Consider the following 20246-nt stretch of genomic DNA (forward strand, 5'->3'; position numbering starts at 1 on the left):
AAAAAAATACAAAAAGGAACGAGATCAGATTAAATACTGATTCACTTGCAACATGGTATGCATCGACCACGATGCATACTACTGATCAAAATCTTTTTGAAAGAAAATACTACTTTTATTCAGCAAGAAAGCATTAAATGAATTATAATGTTATCAATAATGTTCTAAAAACGTATATTTTCTAATTTTCTCTCTCCCTCTCTTAAGCATATAATACTATGCTTTATATAAAATAAAATTAGCCTTGATGAGAGTTCTTTCAAATATGCAATAAATAATTAAATCATGCTACCCTTGTTTGGGGAATTACTGACTGCAGAGCATATATGAAACCACCGGAACGTCATTTTGTATCACTTGTATTCCTTCTCACGCTGTGATTTAATATTATAATATCGTATATTAAAATATGAAAAGACAGAAAATGATTCTACGCTCAATAGTACGCACACAGTGCTAGTCCACATAACCTATACATTTTAACGGGGTCATCCAAACGCACGATTCTGAAACTGTTGATAATATGACGCAGATCACCTTAAAAAAAGCAAATCCAATGCCAATCTTTCCAGTTCAACTGTTCCTAAAAGAACAGAGCATCAGATGCCAACATAAGGGCCATTCAGTATGTCATACGGCATCGCCAAGCCAATGTTATAGTTGTATCCAGAGGACTCTGTGTAGTTGGACCTGCAGATGGGCAGAACGTGATCCGGAGCAGACGAGTCCATCGAGAAGTCATAGTGACAGATCAGACCTCTGTATCTAAACGAATCATAAAAGCAGAGAACTACCAGACAGAAACAGAGCAGCAAAGATAGCACAACTTAATGTGTGTTTTTACCTGCGGTGAGCGGTGAGGTCATCGTCTGTGATACAAGCCCCGCGAGGGCTCTTCTCATCGGGGACGTTGGCCGTCACCAGGGTGCTGGCGTTGAACCGTATGTGACGAACCGGGTGTCTGTTCACACACACACACACACACACGTCATGAAACTCAACCCTCTGAAGCCAAATCTCATTCAATTGTTAAAAGCATTACTAAAATGAACGTTCTCACCTGTTGTGCATTTCCCAGAGTTTGGCTCCTATCCTCATCTCCCACACACTGACCAATCCCTCGCCACCGCCGCTCACGATCTTCCAATCATCTGCCTGGACGGTGGTCACGCCCATGTGATGGGCGTATAAAGAGACCACTGACGAGCCCGTACGCAAGTCAAATACTCTCACTCTGAAACAGAGACGACTACACTTACGATCAACTGAAAGGGACTAGTTCAAGAACAGACTAGTATGATCAGTCTGAATTAAACGCAACATGGCTTAGTGCAATTCTCACACTGAAACTGCTGTGTTTAAATAAATACATGCACCACCAAAATATATTAACGAAAAAAAAAAATGGTTTAACATTTGAAAATGTATAAAATAAAAATATTTTTTTTTCTAAAAAAGCTTATTGTTTTTCTTTTGTTTTTGTTAAAATATTACATTTTTAGAAAAAGTATTTTTTTATATTTTTATTTACCAGTACTAATACTGATTATTACCGTTTCATGTTATTTTATACCCATATTGATATGTAATCACAAAATTGTGCAGCTACAAAAAAGCACAGCAAACCTGGAATTTGTTTAATCACATTTTACATATATCATTATACAAAGTATTGCAATTACGGTTATTATAGAGAAGTTAACTAAAACTGCAATCATAAAATGAGTTTTAATTACAGGAGAAAAAAATTGGTGAAATATACGGAAATATAAAATGTTAAACTTATTTATTTCAGCTATCTTCTAGGGCAACACGTATGATGTGCTAAAATAACTAAAATGTAATTAAATGTTTAAAGAATTTAAAAAAAACTTTGAAATTGGCAAAAACAATAAAAATAGAAAATGTTAAAACAAAAAAACTAATTGCAAATTTCTATAAAAACTAGTATTAATAAACTAGTAATAATGTCTCTATGATTCTAAAATAACACTGATTATACTAATTGATTTCAAACATATTGGCTCCAAAATGAACTGTGGTTGGTCCGTCTCTAAATGGTCAAATCTTGGCTGGAATAAAGTGTAAAGTGTACTTTAGTGAACAGTCTGACTGCATAAAACTAATGTGCTCTACAAACTGCAGCATGACAGCTTTCCTCTCTAACAGAGCACCACTGTGGGATGACATTAGTATCTGGTATAAAGAAATTACTTTTACAGGCCCAAAGGAGCTCAATTCCATCTGTCCTCTTTAATGGTACCGGAGGCAGCCAAAGGATGACTCTATGCTGGTGCTTTCCAAAAGATAATCGACAAAATTAAATTTTGCTTTGACCAAAAAAAAACACACACTTGGAGGACAAAAGATATTAGTCAGAATGAATCGTTAATGCATAGCCAAGCAGGATTTAATGCTGCGAGTAATTATGTGGATGTGCCTATCTATTGTCCCGTTTTAATTTCATCGAAGCATTTATTCTTGTAAGAGGCTGTAATATATTTACTGGCAGGTTGCAGTGGTCATAAATCTAATGCTAAAACAAGATCTAGTTTCACTGAGCTGTCAGCAGAAAGGCTTCCTTCAATTAATCAAGAACATTGTTCGCAGGCACTTCCAGTGCCACCAACCGTGAGCAAAATCACCACAGGATACGCACGGCCATGAAAAGCACATCTACACAGATCGGACGCATGGGTCCATCACCATCGTAACTAACTTTACCACTTATAGGCAGCCAAACAAAAAAAAACTGAATGTTTTCAAAATGGTGTAGCTTTGACATAAACCATACAAAAAAAGATAGTCGTTAAAAATACCCAAAATAGATGCACCCTCCAGAGGGTGAAAACTTTTTGAATTTGAAGATCTGGGTTAATCTGATCTGGTCTCATAAAAATACGTACCACTGTGCAAGTGCGTATTATGTACTTTACCGAACATTTCGCCGCAGTTTCAAAGAGAAATGTCCACTGAGTTGCCACAAAACACAGCTTCAATATGTGAACCCTGGCACGTTTTTATTATGTTGATATAGGTACGTGCTTCTGTGTTTTGTGCATTGTGACGGTTCGGAATTTTAATATCCGTGGACTGTCACTAAAAGTTAATGCTCTATCATGTTGGAAATAAGCCCTACACCACATCCAACCTAAACCTACTCGATAGTGCTAACAAATGCAAAATTGATATGGAAAAAAAGGCATTTGTTGACGCAAGCATGCCATTTCAACTTTCTTTGAACTGTTTTTTTGAACCGTAGTTACACTGAAGTCAAACCGAAGCTCCTCGCTTCTCAAATCCGTCTCTGTATTACCCAACAAACCTACCGTCTATGAAAACCCATAGATGAAACTGAATATGTGTCTTCCTAATGTTGAAAAGCATCAATTTTCAAATATCCAAGAATGTTAAAATTGTTTTAAAGTCAAAACATGACATACTTCAAGTAATTGTGCGTAAAGTACGCTCTATTAATCAAAACTCTCTAAATTGTGTGAAAAAAAAAGAGTTTTTCTGCTTCTAGTGTTCATTTCTTTTTGAAACTGCAGTGGTATGTACTTGCTGATACATATTTTGTAAAAAGTACACCAAAATATGTTTATGCCATGAGACCAAGTAGACATTTATATAATAAAAAGTTTCAAAGTTTCACCCCCCCAACTTATAACGCATGTCGTTGTGGGTTTTTTTTGTTTAGTTTTTTACTTCTGAAGCATCAACAAGCATTTGAACCTTCTGCATACAAGTCTCTCAGTTGTCCTCAATGTGAAAAGATGCCAAAATCTTACAGTCGTTGTTGGAAAGGGTTCAAATACACACAAATGCTAGAAAAACAAGACCTGAAGGACTTTTCTGAAAAACAACAGGCAGTTTAACTGTACAGGACAAATAAAACACTCATGAGCAACTATTGCTAAACGTAAAACACAGCTGTGGATATTAAGAATGAAGGGGATGAAAACTTTTGAACAAGGTCATTTTTTATAAATTCAACTATTGCTTTCTCTTGTGGACTAATATTTACACAGCTTTTATGTGCAATATCTTATTCAGGTCAGTACTAAATGAACGATAACATGCATGACCCCTCTTATTTTGGTAAAACAATTAACAAATTGCTGAAATGAGGTAAACCTTTTACCTCAACTGTATATACTAGCAAACTAGCAAATTATACATAAATTAGGCTTTATTTTCAGTATAAAATATAAGCAATGGAAAGAGGTTGTTTTACAGCTTATTTAACAATTGTATTAAAATTTGTAGCATTTTATTCAAATCTTCGTTTGAATAAATAAAACTTGCCTATAAGATAAATTTTCAATGATTCAATGATTCAATTTCAATGATTCGCTCATAAAAAGGGACACTTTTTACAAATGTTATGAATGAATCGACTGAGTGAATGAGTTCAATGACTCAATCATTCCTGAACGAATCAGTGATTCTAAACAAACCACTAGTGAATAAGTGAATAGCCGGTTGGTTTGGTTTATGGCTTAGCTGTAAAAATAAAAAAATACCTAAAAACTTCCAGAACAAATCCATTCAAAAGGTATGCAGCACTAATGCACTCTATATAAATTAGCATCCTATTGTTATTTAATTTTATAAAACAGTCCTGCAGAAAAAAGAACAGTTGAACCCAGACTAAATTAGTCAGTTGTTTTCTAACTTGGTCATAGCTGGTTACAGGCTGGTTTGAGAGGGTTTATGACCACTATCTAACAAACTAGCTAAAATCAGCTGAAGAGCAGTTTGTTCAGACCGTGAGCTACTTCCATCTTAGCCTGGAGGGTTCTTAAATGACTAATACAATCAAAAGACTTCCCTAACAATACCGGTCACACTCATCATAAATATTTCAGTTTCTAAAAAAGCAACAGCAATTCTGTTCTCAATTTCCATCCCTGGAGCTGAACATGCCAATTACTTATGGCTCCTTCTCACTTCCTGGCAGATCCAATCAAGCACAACAACACAAACACGGATTCCTCTCTCTCGGCAGCAAAAGAGGCTAAACAAATTGGAGAGCAGAAGCGATGCATTAGGTCCTGGCCTTTGGCCACGCTAATAAAGGGCAGGACCCGGGCCCTCATTTCCTCTGGGCTGCCTGGTGTTTTGTCCGCAGATGAATCAGATGGGGTCAAATCATTAAAGCCAAAATGACACTCTAAGGAGTGTTTCGCTTCGTTCATTCATCAAAGACGAACAAAAGGTGAGAGCGTTCGCTTTGTCGGAACCATGGAAAGACGGACGAAGAAAGAGGGATGTTTTAAAAGAGAGCGCAGCTGGCCAGAGAGACATCATGTCCTCCCTCTTGGCACTCTATATAGTGTTTGAGCGAAGATGCAGTTGGAATTTATTTACAAAGACCTGCCAAGCATCTCTCCACCTGCCAAAATAGCGCTCCCGCTGTCACAAGTGTCAATGAAATGGCTCTTTATTCGGCAAAGACTAATTGAGACGCAAGCATCAGATGTGGACCGCGTTCGGGACTCTGTATTGAGTCTGCTGGGCAGATGTACCGCATCTCTCCTCGTCTCCAACATCTCTTTGTCCACTAAATCAATAGCCCTCAGTGATGCACCGCTGACAATAACACTATCCTTTCAAACCGAAAGCTTTCATTATTCCCATTCCCACTTCTATAAGTGCCTGAGCTTTTCAGATGCTTTCCGTAAAATGATTTTCAAGGTAAGCCAAAAATAGTCGAGAGCATGCCCGAGTGCTCGCTGCGCTTTGAAAGGGCCACAGCTGTGGGGGAAAAAAAAAAGAAAAAGTTTTTCTGCTTTGGACATAATTAGGTGTGTTTTATTCTAAGTGCTTTAATCTTGGATATCTAATGCAAATCTATTAAACTAAGTCTAAAAATGCTGTATGTAGCCAGTAGACAATGAAACTTTTGCTATCTAACTTTAAAAAAAAAAAAAACATATACATACACACACATATATGTTACAAAGGGGTCCATTTTTACACCATAGGATATTATATAAAGATCATGGTCCATGAAGATATTTAGTAAATATATTAAAACCTAATTTCTGATCAAGTAATATGCATTTCTAAGAACTTATTTTGGCCAAGTTTAAAAGCTTTCTTTTCAGTATTTTGGTTTTCTTGCACCCTCAGATTTCCGTATATTGATATAGATTTTGTATATCGACCGAATATCGTCACATCCTAACAAACCATACATCAATGATAGGGATTGAAGAGAATAATTATTTCAGAAAAACTGACCCTTATGACTGGTTTCGTGGTCCAGGGTCGCATGTGTGTTAGCGATTCTCATCAGCTACTTAAATCAACAACATTTTAAAATGATATCACATTTAATTAGATCAAGCAAGCACAGAATCAATTTTGCACTGCTGCGCGTCAAAGATCAGACAGATACATAAGCGCATCTTGAAAATCGAATGTTTTAGAAAGTGCTACGCCATGTTTTTGTGCCATCTAGTGGTTTAGAGGAAAATACCAATGAAGGCGCCTTTTCTTACAACTAATCCTAAAACACAAAACAAGCTGCTCATGGGAAATGTAATGCAACCTAAAATAAGAGAATTCACACCAGCTGCAGGTGTAAATGAGAGCGCTACTATTCCATCGGAACTCATCAAACCCTCCGTGTTTAAGAAACTCAATTCACAGAAGGCTCTAAGTTGCCAGACAGAAGACAGAAACGAGCGTGCATGTGTGTGTGTGTGAGAATGTAACAGTGATAGATGAGGTACACATGTTTGCGAGCGTGTCGTACCGCCGCCTGTCTTTGTTCCCACACACCAGCAGGTGAGGGTGGCTGTCTCTCAGGTTGACGTAGGTGAAGTCTCCCGCCGAGTTCCCCACGGTCAGCTCGCACTGGCTGGTCTCCAGGCTGTACACCTGAATCTGAGGAGAGAGGACGAGCGCTCCCGGTGAGATGGAAGATAGATTGTAAAACTGGCAGGATTGTGCCGTAACACCTGCTAAGGTTCAAATGTCAGGCCCACAGCTTGCATCCGCAGATGCCAGATAACACATTTTCACAAGTCTTGCACGCTTTCTTATGAACTTCTAACACACTTTTAACATTTCAGGTACGCAGTCGGTTCAGAACATCAGAAGCAACCTGTTTAACTGGCATTTTAGCATGTAAAAGCTGCTCATTATGCGGATGCTTTTATCTAGAGGGATTTGAAGTCCTCAGCGAAAGGGACCTCTGTGTTGATAAGTGCACAGATAATTGATAAGTTTGGGGTCAGTAAGATTAAATTAATACTTTTATTCCACAGAGATGCAGTAAATACTTATTTATTTATTTATTTCAAATAAATGCTATTGCTTTTAGACGTTTACCCATCAAACAGCACTTTAAAAAGGTATTATGCTATTACTATTATGCCACAGCTATTTTCAAAATTTTTTTGAAGAATCATGCGACAATGATAACTGCATTAATGATGCTGAAAATTCAGCCTCGTATAACAGGAAATCATTTAGATTTTCTGAAATTCTGTTCTTTAAAAGTGTAATAATATTTCAAAATATTACTGTATTTGTAATCAAATATTCAAAACGACCAATCGAGTTAATTGTTAGTTGATCAGGTCAAATAAAACAAAATACACCGTGATATTGTTTTTCCTTTGAAATTAGGAAATGCTTGCTTATAGAGCTGCATGCACAAACTACATTTATAAAACCGAAAAAGATCATGTAAAATTAAAAAAAAAAAGATTTTTATTTTAAAGGTTTATGTTAAGTGAACCATTTTTTTCAGTGGATTATATAACAAGAAAAAAATATTCCTAATAATATTGCATTGACATTTTAGAACAACAGCCTACCTTCTAATAACTTTTGTGTGTATTCGTATAATTTCCTACATTTTAGTTAATTAAGAAGCAGGTGTTCTACACCGCAAACTCTTCCAGCTCACTTTATCAAACTTTTTCCGAAGACACAAAGTATTCGATAATTGATAATAAGCCCATTGTACCCACAACCCAGGTGCTTTAAAACATCTGAAGCTCTCGATCAATCCGCTCACATTAAACGGCATCTCTGAGGTAATTCAGTCCCAAAAAAAGAGACTGGTTAACTGATTGCATCAGCTGCAATTTAAACAGTGAGCAAAGAAGAGACGGCGACACGGGCCAAATTGGACGCGAATTATTGAGGCAATAGATAGAGATGTTAAACAAAAGAGAGAGAAGAGAGAAGAACTGCATGATGTCAGATTTGAGCTCATGCCAGCTGTTTAGTGCCTCCAGTTTGGGCCAGACACACTTAATTGCGCGCCACCGCGCTGCCAGCCAAAATCCTTGAGAGGACCCAAAAAAATTACAGCCAACCGGAGTTTGTCATCAAGACACGGGAAAAGCTTCCAATATGTAAAGCTACAATATGTAAAGACTTGAGGAGGACAGCTGATTAGAACGAAGCGGCGATGAGTGCATATGTCACTGGCGAGAAGACAGACTACGGGGATTATGTTTGGGATTTATTCATCATTACGGGATTCAAGAGGTTATGGAGGCGTTTACACAAGTAAACAATGATTTAGCTGCTGCGCCGAGGTTCAGCATTTTCTTACATGCATCTCAGCCTTTACTTGTATCAAGATGAAACTTTGACAAGTGAAAATACACGATCTTCACGATCTTCTCCAGATTTTATTTTTTGAAAAGAATTACTTTTCAGCAGTGAGGCATTATATTGATCAAAGGTGAAAGTGAATATATTTTTTATATTTTGCTCTTTTATATTTTTTTAATAAAGTTTTTTGAAACCGCGATAACATTGATCACCAAATTATAAATAAATGCATTTAAAAACACATTACACTGCAAAACAGTTTAAACTGCAACAGGAATATTTGTAAGAATGTTTTCAAATAATGTTTAATTATAAATGCCATTTAAATTTTTTTGTATATAAATTTTGCATTGTGCTTTTTTTTCCAAGTTTCCTTTTTTTTAATAACTTGATGGTTGGCAACCATTACAGATCTCTGTTTAAATAAGTAAACATTTTAATTAACTTTTTTAAAAAAATCAAAAATGTTTAAATAAATAAATATATATATATATATATATATATATATATATATATATATATATATATATATATATATATATATATATATATATACATATATATATATATATATATTTTATATATACACACATATACACACACATACATATATATATATATATATATATATATATATATATATATACACATATATATATATACACACACACACACACACACACATACACACACACATTATATATATATATATATATATATATATATATATAATGTCAAAATCTAAAATTTAATTTGGGTCCCTATGATGACGCATTTGTCATATAAACAAACAAACCAAAAAAAAGAGAGAAAAAATTATAACCAGTATACTTTGTATACTGTATAAAAGTGATGAATTAAAATAGCTAGCTGTTCAAAAAGAGGTGGATCATTTCTGAAATGTTAGTAGTCAACAGAAACCAAAACTTTCAAATACAACTAAAATCATAATTATACTCCCGTATTGTGTCCCTTTATATTCTGTATAATAAGTCTTTATTTCTTATCTCACGAGACACCGCTCTACGTCTCTGAATTTCAGCACCTGGAGGTGCAACAGTGTGCCACATTTTCACCAGCCTATCTGGCTGTTAAACATGAAAGTGGCGCCTCAGGGTTTGCCAGCATGATCTGCGGTGTGTGTGTGTGTGTGTGTGTGTGTGTGTGGGTCAGTGCTTCAAACACACACTGTGATGCACATACACAACAGACGCCCAGAGCTTCCAGTCCTCCAACTTAAAAACAAAGACGAGGACAGAAAGCTGAAATACACACAAATAGCTCCCACATACGCTAAATAAAGCTGCGAAAGAAAAACAAACCAGATTAAAAGCGTCTAGACGCTAGCCGAGATCCCAATCTCATCCTAATTATTATATGCAATCACAGACGTGCCCCGGTAATAATAGTCATTTAATGTCCGAATGGCGCTCGGGTTCGAAAACAAACACCGAAGCGTGCTATGACTCACTCTGTTACCTCACCGACAGCGAGCTCCGTTTTTGACGAGTTTTAATGAGGCATATGTCTTGTCGTTTAATAACACACCAACACCTCGGATTCACCAGCGTCGGTTCTGGCACGTCTGACTTCCCTCTCGCCGTTTGAAAATCCTGTCAACACGCGCCGCGGCTGACAGACGTGACATCACACGAGCGGGAAAAGGCGCTAATCGTGAATCGGTGAAAGGAAACGCGGAGAGGAGTGACACAACGCGAAAACAAAGAGTACGGTTCCTGCGAAACGTGCTGCAGGATACAGTGAGAGATCCTAGAAAGACTAAAGACGGATGCGTCGAATCAAGGCGAGGTTAAAAGCTTCAATTTTCAAAGCAAAATGATGCTAAAGATCTGTGGAAAACAACAAACAAAGCTGTTGTTTTCTCGTTTAAGAACATATCTTACTTATAAGGTGCCGTGTTATTTGTATGTGACGAAAAAGCAGCAGTTGTTAGGCCATGCAACGTATTTTTCAAAAAAAGATAAGATAAGGTGTATTCTTGAGATTGAGATATTCTTGTAAAACCTTCCACTAAATGAGAAGCCAAACCAGACCGGTCCAGCCGAGCCTGACTTTGACAAACGGTCTTGTCGTTTCAAACTCTCGGCTGCCTCTAAACCCTCGCTCCGCTGGCCGCTTGGTTAATGAGAGTGTTTAAATGAGGGTGATGTCAGTGGAGAAGGAGAGCCAAAGCATTGTGTGATACAACAGGACACCATCTGCATCCATCTATCAAGCACTCATCTGATTACTGTCAACATCTACGCCTGTCGAGTAAACCCGTGCCTCCCCCTCGAGCGCCGATCTGCCCCCCAGACACGAGCGCAGAGTATTTAAACGCTTGCGTAAATACGCCGGGGACTTGCTGTGAAGGCTATTGTGATTTGGAGAGGTTTATTTTAAGGTCTGTTTCACATGATAGTTGAGCTTTTAATCAGGAAGGCATGAATACAAGATTGCGCCGGCTCAAACTCAAAGCTCTGGAGAAACTTTGCGCCGGGGTCGCTATTGTTAATCAAAACGTAACAAAACGCTTTAATTACTTAAGGACTTCTTTATTATTTATTACTATAACCATAATTTTAATCATTAATACTTTACTGATATTTATTAGATTTATTTTATTTCAGACAGTGTTATTTTAGTAAAACTGAGACACTATTATAGTTTTTGATAATATGTTGTATATGTGTGTGTGTGTGTGTGTGTGTGTGTGTGTATGAATAAATCAATTTGAATTTTGACTTATTTTACATTAACAGATATTATGTTGACTTCGTAACTAGCTGAAATAAAATCAAAATTCAAAATCAAAATTTTTCAAAAATATATTATTCCATTTATTTTATTCCAAGTAATTAAATTGTTCTACAGTTTTAGATAACTATAATAACTGTAATTTTAGCTAGCTGCCTAAGGAAACATATTCTAATTTGCTTTTAGTTACAAGTACAAAGATGACTAAAACTAGTAAGTAACAAAACTAAATTATACATAATTATACACAAAATATACAATTTTACAAATCTAAATATTAACAGAAACTTTAATAGTACATGCCAAAATAATGCTTATTTGCACATGGCCTCTAAATGAATCTCTGAGCTTCACATGCTCAGATTAGAAACAAACTAGGGACTCTTAGGAGCACTGGGACCCCAGGTTGGGTTAATTACGTAACAGGTCTATTCCTAAGATAACAACGACTTTTTAGTTATGATGACTCTGGGAATAAGGTCACACTGAGCCTAACTGGTGGGCTCAAATTATGTAAACATCAGTGATCGGCCACATGAGATCACCAGACAGCACTTGTTGACATCATGTGGTGGTGTGGCTTTAGTGGTTAAAGATCTCAGCTGGTAAGCCAAAAAAAAAAAAAAAAAAAACTGTAGTGACAAATCTCTTGAGGGATGAGCCATCAAATATCATATCTGTGCCCTTGAGCAATGCTCTAAACCTCAGCTTGCTCCCCAGTGACCCTGTAATAATGTACTGTTATTTACATTAGATAAAATCATCTGCTAATACATCATGCGGCAAAGTTTTGCACAATTAAAAGATAAGACGTGTTATTTCTGTGCCACCAAAAATTGAATTGTTTGAGCAGACTGACTAGGTTGAATATATATATAACTCAATGGAGGGAGCTTGTTGCTTAACCAAATGTTTGGAACTTTGAAATTAGTCATGATTTCTACTATTCTGTCAGCTTGAAGGTCAACTGCAATCAAAAACAAGTCAAAGTGTATATTTCACCACTATCTTTTGCTGAAATGCACGATCACATCTGAAGGGCTTGAAAAGGTACGCCTCAAAAATGCATCTTATATTAATTTAACAACAAAAATAATCAAATTGAATGTTGTCTTAGAGATTACTCTAGCAAGAGATTTCTTATAATAATCAAATCTTGAAAACCCGAATGTCTATTCAGATGCATGAACTGACCAATCAGATTGGATATGCAAATGATGCAACACAAAAGGCAGCTGAAAACGGGAAATGGAGAAAGAAATGTAATTTGCCTCTTTCCGTATAAATAGCCAATGACCCTGTAATCATTTATCAGAAGTGGTCTCTCTAATCTGTATATGGAACTGCAAGACTGCCTATATTGACAATAAAATATTCAACAGGAAAAATGTATGGCAGGGCTTGATTTAATTTATTAGATATTCACTGGATTATGAAAAGTGGTATTACAAAGTAAAGAGTGCTTGGTGACGTCAGATAACATAAATAAGTTGAAATGGTTGAAATGATGCACAGTTGAGTACAATAAAAGCAGAAATATGTGTTTAAAAAATAAAGATGAATCAGTTTTTTTTTCAATCCATTTTGTTATACCATTCCTACCAAATCAAAAATCTATTCATTGGAAGAGAAAAATAATAATAATACCGTAATAATAAAAGGGGTGGGTAGAAAAGTCTCTTTTGCTAAGCAAAGCTGAATAAACTAAAAATACAGTGAAATAATACTGTAATAATACTGTGAAATATTATTACCATTTAAATGAAAGGATTCTATTGAGATATATTTTAAAAATGTAATTTATTCCTGTGATGCAAAGCTGAATTTCATTATTTCTCCCGTCTCCAGTGTCACATGATCCTTTGAAACGTATTCTAATGCGCTGATTTGCTTCTAAAGAAGCCTTTCATATTTTTAGCAATGTTGAAAACAACTATTTTTTTCATGATTCTTTGATGAATAGAGAGTTCAAAAGAAGAGCAATAATTTGTAAATGTCCTTACTGTCACTTTATACACTGATCACATTAATGCTTGCATATTGAATGAATAAAAGTATTCTGCGCATCATTATTATCATCATTATTTATTTACTATTGCTATGATTTATTACACTGCACAAAAGTGCACCGTGGGTTAGTGCAGATACCTTGTTTCCCCCGTCGTTCATGCCCCATCCGCAGCTCTTGATCCCCAGAGCGGCTCTGCTGGGTGACACATCCACACACGTCACTGGATGGCCGTATACAGAGTGGACGACTCTTAGTTCCTGCTCTTCATTCGCTCTCGAGTCCAGCAGGTAAACACTCTCATCTGCCCATGCCGCCACCAAAGAGAAGTCCCGCCTCCCTGGTACCACCAACACCCCATCTACCTGCAAAACACAGCGTCTCTGATCAATACATGATTGCTTTGTGGCTATGCATTATTCCGCGTGATGCAAATAACAGCTCGAATCTACGGAATGCCTTTCTGGTGCTAAAAGCGCGCACATGCACGACTCATTATGTGAACTGTTACTACGGTTGGCATCTGCTCAGCTCGTCTCAGATTAAACTTACGGGCTTTGGTAAGTGAACCAGACACTGTGATCTCCAGTAGCCCTGCTCATCCGGGGCGTCCACCCTCACATCCGGTCCTGATGCAGACGCCACAGCCGGACTGTCGGGACTTAGATCCAGAGCGTGAACTCTCTGGAGGTGCTGGTGCTGATGAATAGGTTCGAGACCGGTTTCAGTGCTCCACACGTCTACACAGCCTAAACAAACAGGACGAAACTCTCTCAACGATGCATTAAGTAGCATTAAAGAGACTCAAAAAGACTAATTATATCATAACTTACTCACAATATATTATTGCAAACTTAATAAGAATAATATAACACTTAATATACTTAATATAACAAATATAACTTTCCTGAAGGAATTTTTCAATTGTTAACTAGCGTACTAAACAAATAGTAACAAATGCAACCTTAATTTAAAGTGATAATGTTTTTTAAACGAAAGTAAGCACATAAGAAAGAAAGAAGTGTCCTCCAGCAAAAAGGTTGGTTAAAAAACACCCCATAAAATCTCCTACCGTTCTCATAAGCGGCTGTAGCCACGGTCTTATTGACGCGCACGTGACTAACGTAAGGTGCGGGGGTTTCATCTCTGATGGAGTGTGTGGGGTGCAGGTAGGATTTGTCCCAGTGAAGCGTGTCCCACAGGCGCACATCACCAGAGGTGTAGCTGTATAGAACAGAAGTCATAACGATTAAGTGATGCATGGTGTGTGGAGAATTTCAAAAATGGGCCTTATTAATGATGCGTTACTTAGTAAAACATACCCGGCTATTACAAGACCAGCACAGGAACTGACATCACACAAGACCTTTCCTAACTCGTACTGCAGGTGGCGAATGGACCCCACACGATTCTGTTGATTAAAAAGCATGCATAAAAAGCATAATTTAAGCATGCAAGTAAAAGGAAAGGTTTTATTTATTGAGCGCGCTTAAATTCGGCTAATGCCGAAAAAATCTAAAGTATTTAACTAAGAAATAATCAACTGTAATAGAAAAGTTAAAAGTCAGGAAATGCTATAGAAAGGGAACTCTTAATGTCAGGTGGTAACTGCAACTACCAAGATGTGATCACGGGACACATACGTTTAAGCTGAATTCAAATGAATTAATACATTAAGACAACAGAGAGAAGCTAAGTTTTTATTTGTTTCAACTACCTATAGAATTTCTGGTTTAGGAAGGAGCAAAGATTATCACTATTGAGCTTTCGCATTGTTACACTCTGCGATCCAGCTTATAGTACAAATAGAAATGAAAAGAAACGTTGTATTTCCTAATTATATGGCTGAGCGGAAACATGACCCCAGAATAGACCAGAGAAACACAAGAGAGAGGGAAAGATAACGAGAATACGTTTTTGATTAATAATAAGTTACTTTTCATCTCAAATTAGATATTTAATAGCATTTTATTTTTAGATCACTTTTAATTGTATTTTTATATCGTTTCAAAATGCATAATAAAGCCATAAATTCATCGGACATTAAAATAAATGGATTACACTAGGACTAGTGAATGAATGATCAAGAGTCAAAGTAAACTTGCCTTCCAGTTAGACTTCACCACAGTCTCTGTGTTGCGGCAGTCTCTGAGTGTGCTCTTCCAGCAGGGGGAGTCAGAGATACTTGCCCCATTGTGATAACCTTCCTCCAAGCACAACCTGTGCCACAGGACCTTATCTTCAGCCAGCACCTTCCAGGATTTAGACACCTGGAACAAAACAAAGCAAAAAGAAAATTAACCACTGCACTTCAAACACTCTAAAATAAAAAAGTAAGTGGAAATCACCGAATAGAACTGAACAGAATACGCGCTCGTGCATATTTACCTGAGCACATCGTCCTAGATCCGTTCTGCCCAGGAAGTAGAAAATCTTGAGAGCGAGTTCATAAGGCAGCTCCACATCAAAGAATGGGATGTCATTCACCTCATTCTAATCACATCGTATTTAATTGTTATCAACACAAGCACTTAATATGACGGACAGAACAGCTGTGTAACAGAAGCGTTACCAGATCCTGAAGGAACTGCTCGAGCAGTTTCTGGCCCTTGTTGACTTTGCTGGGGGGCGCGTCTGTGCGGATCGCCTCGCTCCAGGGAGCGCGTTTCCTGCGCGTCCGCTCCTGCTCGATTCTGTCCAGCAGAGGACCGCTCCTTCCGTCCAACAAACCCTCGGCGATCGACACGTACTGCGGCTGGTCCTTCGGTGCGGGCTGAGTCTGCTTCGACGAGCTGCTCTGTTTCTCCCAAAAGCTCGTGCTTTGGTAAAGAGATGAGCTGTCGTTATCGGGGTGCCCGAAATATCCCTCCTTGTCTTTATTTGACGTCTCGGTGTTTTTCTGCAACTCTTGTTTCCATTGCTCTCGGAAGGCCGAAAGCTCGTCTTCTTCCATCACCATTTAATCACGTTGCGTTTTCATTCATATTTTTACACACGTTATAGTCAAACGCAAAAGTCTTGCGGACCCCGGCTGCTGCCATCAAAACAAACAGCGATCCGACCTCGAAACGGCCTCGGCTGGAACATAGTATTCACGCCTAAGCGTTCCGCACGTCGCCCGTTCCTCACCCACCCGAACGAACAATTATTTACAAAACAAGACAAAGGCTGTGTCTCAGACGCTAGTGAGCTGTCTACATAGACAGCATTTCGAACATCTCCAGTAAACCTGCGATAACTATAATGCCTGCGTGTAAGACGAACCATTATTAAATGTATAGAAATGTTTGATACACAATATATCACATATAGGCTTATAAAATGGATACGCTGATCTGTTCTATTCAATTCTATTCTACCGTGCATTCGTGCATGATTTACGAAATATGCATCACTGATTAGTATGGTTTGTGACAGGATGAATGTGTTTACAGCATCACCTGCTTCTTCTATTTTGTTCATCACTTAATAGTCAACATTGTGAGGTGCACAAAATAGTGTACATTTTATTATAAATTCTAGCCAAATGTATTATTATTATAATTCACATATTATATATATATATATATATATATATATATATATATATATATATATATATATATATATATATATATATATATTATTATTTGTTTATATTTTTATTATTATTATTATTTTATTTTATTTTTTTCACAACGTATGGCATGAAGCAGAATAAAACGGGATGGCTGGTTTCATTACTAGCTCCTTATGTTGAAAAGTCAGTTAAGCAAACGAAAATCTAGCTTGTTGACAAAATCTTGGGTAAATTATGTCTAAATCTAAGCACTTTTTTTTTAAATGTTGTTGAATGATGTGGAAAATAAATGTAAATGCACTACTGAAACACAGAGGACCTTCTGAAATACATATAAAATGTGTATCAGAAATAAAATACAGTTTTAATATTTCAAAAGTATGTCTAATGTAGTTATGCAAGTGTAAGGCCTATTCGTCTGTTACGTTGTAATTGCGTGTAATTTCCAATCGCATATAAAATATTTTATTTTGTAATATCAAGGCCTTCATAAAAAGCACATCGGTTTTAAACTGTGCTGATATTTAAACATAAGTGAGAATCCTAGGATAGGATGCAAAAGTATTTGTGTTTTGTAAATTGCCCTTCTTGTGCACGTGCTTATGTTTAGCCTACACTAACAGAAAGAAACGCACGAGAAAAAAAAAGATTCACAAAAATGTATTTCACTATGCATTTGCTATTTTTCTGCTCCAACAACGCGCCAACGCGCCTGGTCAGGCGGCTCCGTTGGCTTTGACGCGCAGCCAACGTTTTGCGCGTTGACAAATGTTTCGAAATCTCGTCAAAAGAGTATCTGCTCCCGTCCGAACGAGCCATTACAGGCTCACTTCTCGTAGACCGCGCGACCACCCTCTCCTGCAGGAAAGACAAAGCGCGTGACGCGAGAGAACAGGGCAGCGAAGAGTTAACCATTACCGCTGTCTTTGGGGAGATGGTGATGTAAACCCTAAACCATGTGACACTTTAATAAATCATAGCGCCGACAGAAACAAACACGCCACTGTTCCATCGACGGCCGAACAAAAACAGCATTCTTCGCGTCTAAACAAAGATCGCAGAGGGGGAAGAGTCCAGATACAGAGCGCGCCCAGAGGAGAGAGAGAGAGAGAGAGAGAGAGAGAGAGAGAGAGAGAGAGAGAGAGAGAGAGAGAGAGAGAGAGAGGAGAGGAGAGGAGAGAGGAGAGGATGTGCTGTCTGCCGGTGGAGCAGACTTTAGGCGCGCTCGGAGACTCCGTTTGCGCGCACGGATGCGCTCCGCTGCCGTTTGCGCACCGGCTGCGCTGGATCGGGGACCGGCTGGAGAAGAGATGGGCTGCGAACGACAAAGGCTCCGGCGGCGGACGACGAAGCGGCGGGGAAAGCATCATCAAAAGCTTCCACATAGTGTGCGCGGTCATTCAAGTGACGCTTCTGGTGTTTTTAGTCAAAAAGCGACACCTGTAGGTCAGACGGGGCTCTGCTGATCTACAGCGACGGCAGCAACAGGTAAGATTCACCGTTTTATGCTGACCTGCGTAGAAATACATTTTGTTTTGGAGTGAAGCGGATTAAATGTGTTAATAGCAGTAATCATTTGCATTTTGGAAGTTATCAAACTATATATATATATATATATATATATATATATATATGTGTGTGTGTGTGTGTGTGTGTGTGTGTTTCAAGAATAGACATAAATATTATTTTTCAGAAATGTGCACATCAGTGATACAGACTCATCGCTTTAATGTAACTTCAAAAGTCTTCTGACAGAAATAAACCCATCCAAACGTAAAGAAGAAGTACTAAAAAGCTGTTATTTGGGGTATTTTATCTTTTAGATATTGTGGAAAGCAAATAATTGCTCAATCCTTCACAAATCAAACATTTATTCAAAAAAACGCGCATTAAGTGAAAACTTTGCTCGTTTCGCTTCAAATGCAGCTTTGCAATAATTAATAGGCGTATTTTTAAATAATGATGTTAACATTAAATCGACACAGCTGTGTGCATGAAAGTTTTTAAATCGATTTAATGTTATAATTAACGCGTTCTTTATTTAACAATACTTTTGTCTCAGCATGAAATAAAACAAAATATAAATATATACTTTTTTATAAAATTGATATTTAATAAAATAGTGATTAAATATAAATATCAGCAATATGTATTATTAAAGATTTACATTTAGGCTGCATTACTGAATGCGGTTTACTTTTGCCCATTTTGGTGCTTAATGCCATCATAATGCATTATTCCTATTTTCCCACTAGTAGATGAATCTTCAGATTCTCCTGGGATGATCCGCTCCAGAAGACGCCGGTCACGTCTGCACTCTGTAGAAACCTGCCATGCAAACAGTGGGTCGATGTTTTCTCATCCATGTATATCACAACATTTGCAGTAGTGTTGTAACGGAAACACGCAACCACCGGACGCGCCCGCGCCCGCGCTGTACATTACAAGCATGCCGATCACTTTTTCCGTAACGACCGACGCTTCATCCCGAAGTCTTCTCGACGACCGAAGCGCCACGAGTCGATGTCATTTGGTACGCGTTTGTTTTGGTTAGAAGTCTTAAGGTCAGTGCAGTCAAACCCAAGCGGGATGCCGCCTGGGGAACCTTTTCGAAAATAAAAGGCTGATGTCATTGTCCCTTGGCGTTTGCGAGGAAATTTTTCTACCACTGTGGCAATAGGAGCCTCGCCTCAACTTTAACGAGCTTACGGTTGAGTTTTAGTCGTCGTCGGGGAAAGTCAAGAGGGTGCTTTGGATATGCAAAAGCTGTAAATGATTAAAACGCGATCGGTCGAGGTCAATCTTCGGAGGAGAGCTACCAAAAAAACACTGCTACCAAAACCTCTCCTCTGCACAATGCACTGTAACGTTTAGTTATAAGCTACTGTAAGTGACTATGCCGTTCGATATCTGAGCTGTGATTTGGTTTCTTTGTTGTTTTTATGAGATATTTATTACTTCGTTCGTTCGTTCTTTACACTGTACTCTTCTCAATGGAAAGCATATTTATACCGTAGAACGATTTTAAGTGTATTTAAACTTGATGTTTACAAATGAAGACAAATCTTTTTTTTTAGACTTTTTATAAAGGGCTTCTGGCTTGATCGTTTGTGTCAGTGTTAATATAGAAATGTGACATGAATGAGATTTCATGCGAAATGTGAATCAAAGGGCATGCTACCGATGTTTACATAAGCTACAATCTTTTATAGTTTACGTTACTACCACGTGTTTTAAACATGTTTTACCTCCGCTATTTTGATATTGTGAATTTTTTTGTCATTTATGAAAATAAAAGGCTTTAAATATACACACGGAGAAGTCTTTTGAATGGCA

At 37.6% G+C, this 20246-nt stretch overlaps 1 protein-coding gene and 1 long non-coding RNA gene across 3 annotated transcripts; one reads left to right on the forward strand and one right to left on the reverse strand.

Annotated features, from left to right (window-relative positions):
- Positions 1–343: 343 nt before the first annotated feature.
- fbxw8 (F-box and WD repeat domain containing 8) lies at positions 344–16444 on the reverse strand. Of its 2 annotated transcripts, none has more exons than XM_043239926.1 (11): positions 15924–16444; positions 15740–15808; positions 15457–15621; positions 14674–14762; positions 14424–14575; positions 13904–14100; positions 13492–13716; positions 6770–6897; positions 1061–1234; positions 845–961; positions 344–765 (listed from the first exon to the last, which is right to left on the reverse strand). In XM_043239926.1, exons 1-11 carry the CDS (start codon positions 16308–16310, stop codon positions 600–602), a joined length of 1869 nt encoding a protein of 622 aa, XP_043095861.1. In that variant the 5' UTR covers positions 16311–16444; the 3' UTR covers positions 344–599. The 2 variants fall into 2 exon arrangements, with proteins under 2 accessions (XP_043095861.1, XP_043095860.1); XM_043239925.1 differs by having other exon boundaries at positions 15740–15844; positions 15924–16443.
- Positions 16445–17790: 1346 nt separating this feature from the next.
- On the forward strand, positions 17791–20220 carry LOC122346206. The gene is made up of 2 exons (XR_006251112.1): positions 17791–18398; positions 19166–20220. It is a non-coding gene; the product is annotated as an uncharacterized LOC122346206 (long non-coding RNA).
- Positions 20221–20246: the final 26 nt, after the last annotated feature.

This window comes from Puntigrus tetrazona, chromosome 5 (genome assembly GCF_018831695.1).
Source record: "Puntigrus tetrazona isolate hp1 chromosome 5, ASM1883169v1, whole genome shotgun sequence".
NCBI classification, from domain to species: domain Eukaryota; kingdom Metazoa; phylum Chordata; class Actinopteri; order Cypriniformes; family Cyprinidae; genus Puntigrus; species Puntigrus tetrazona.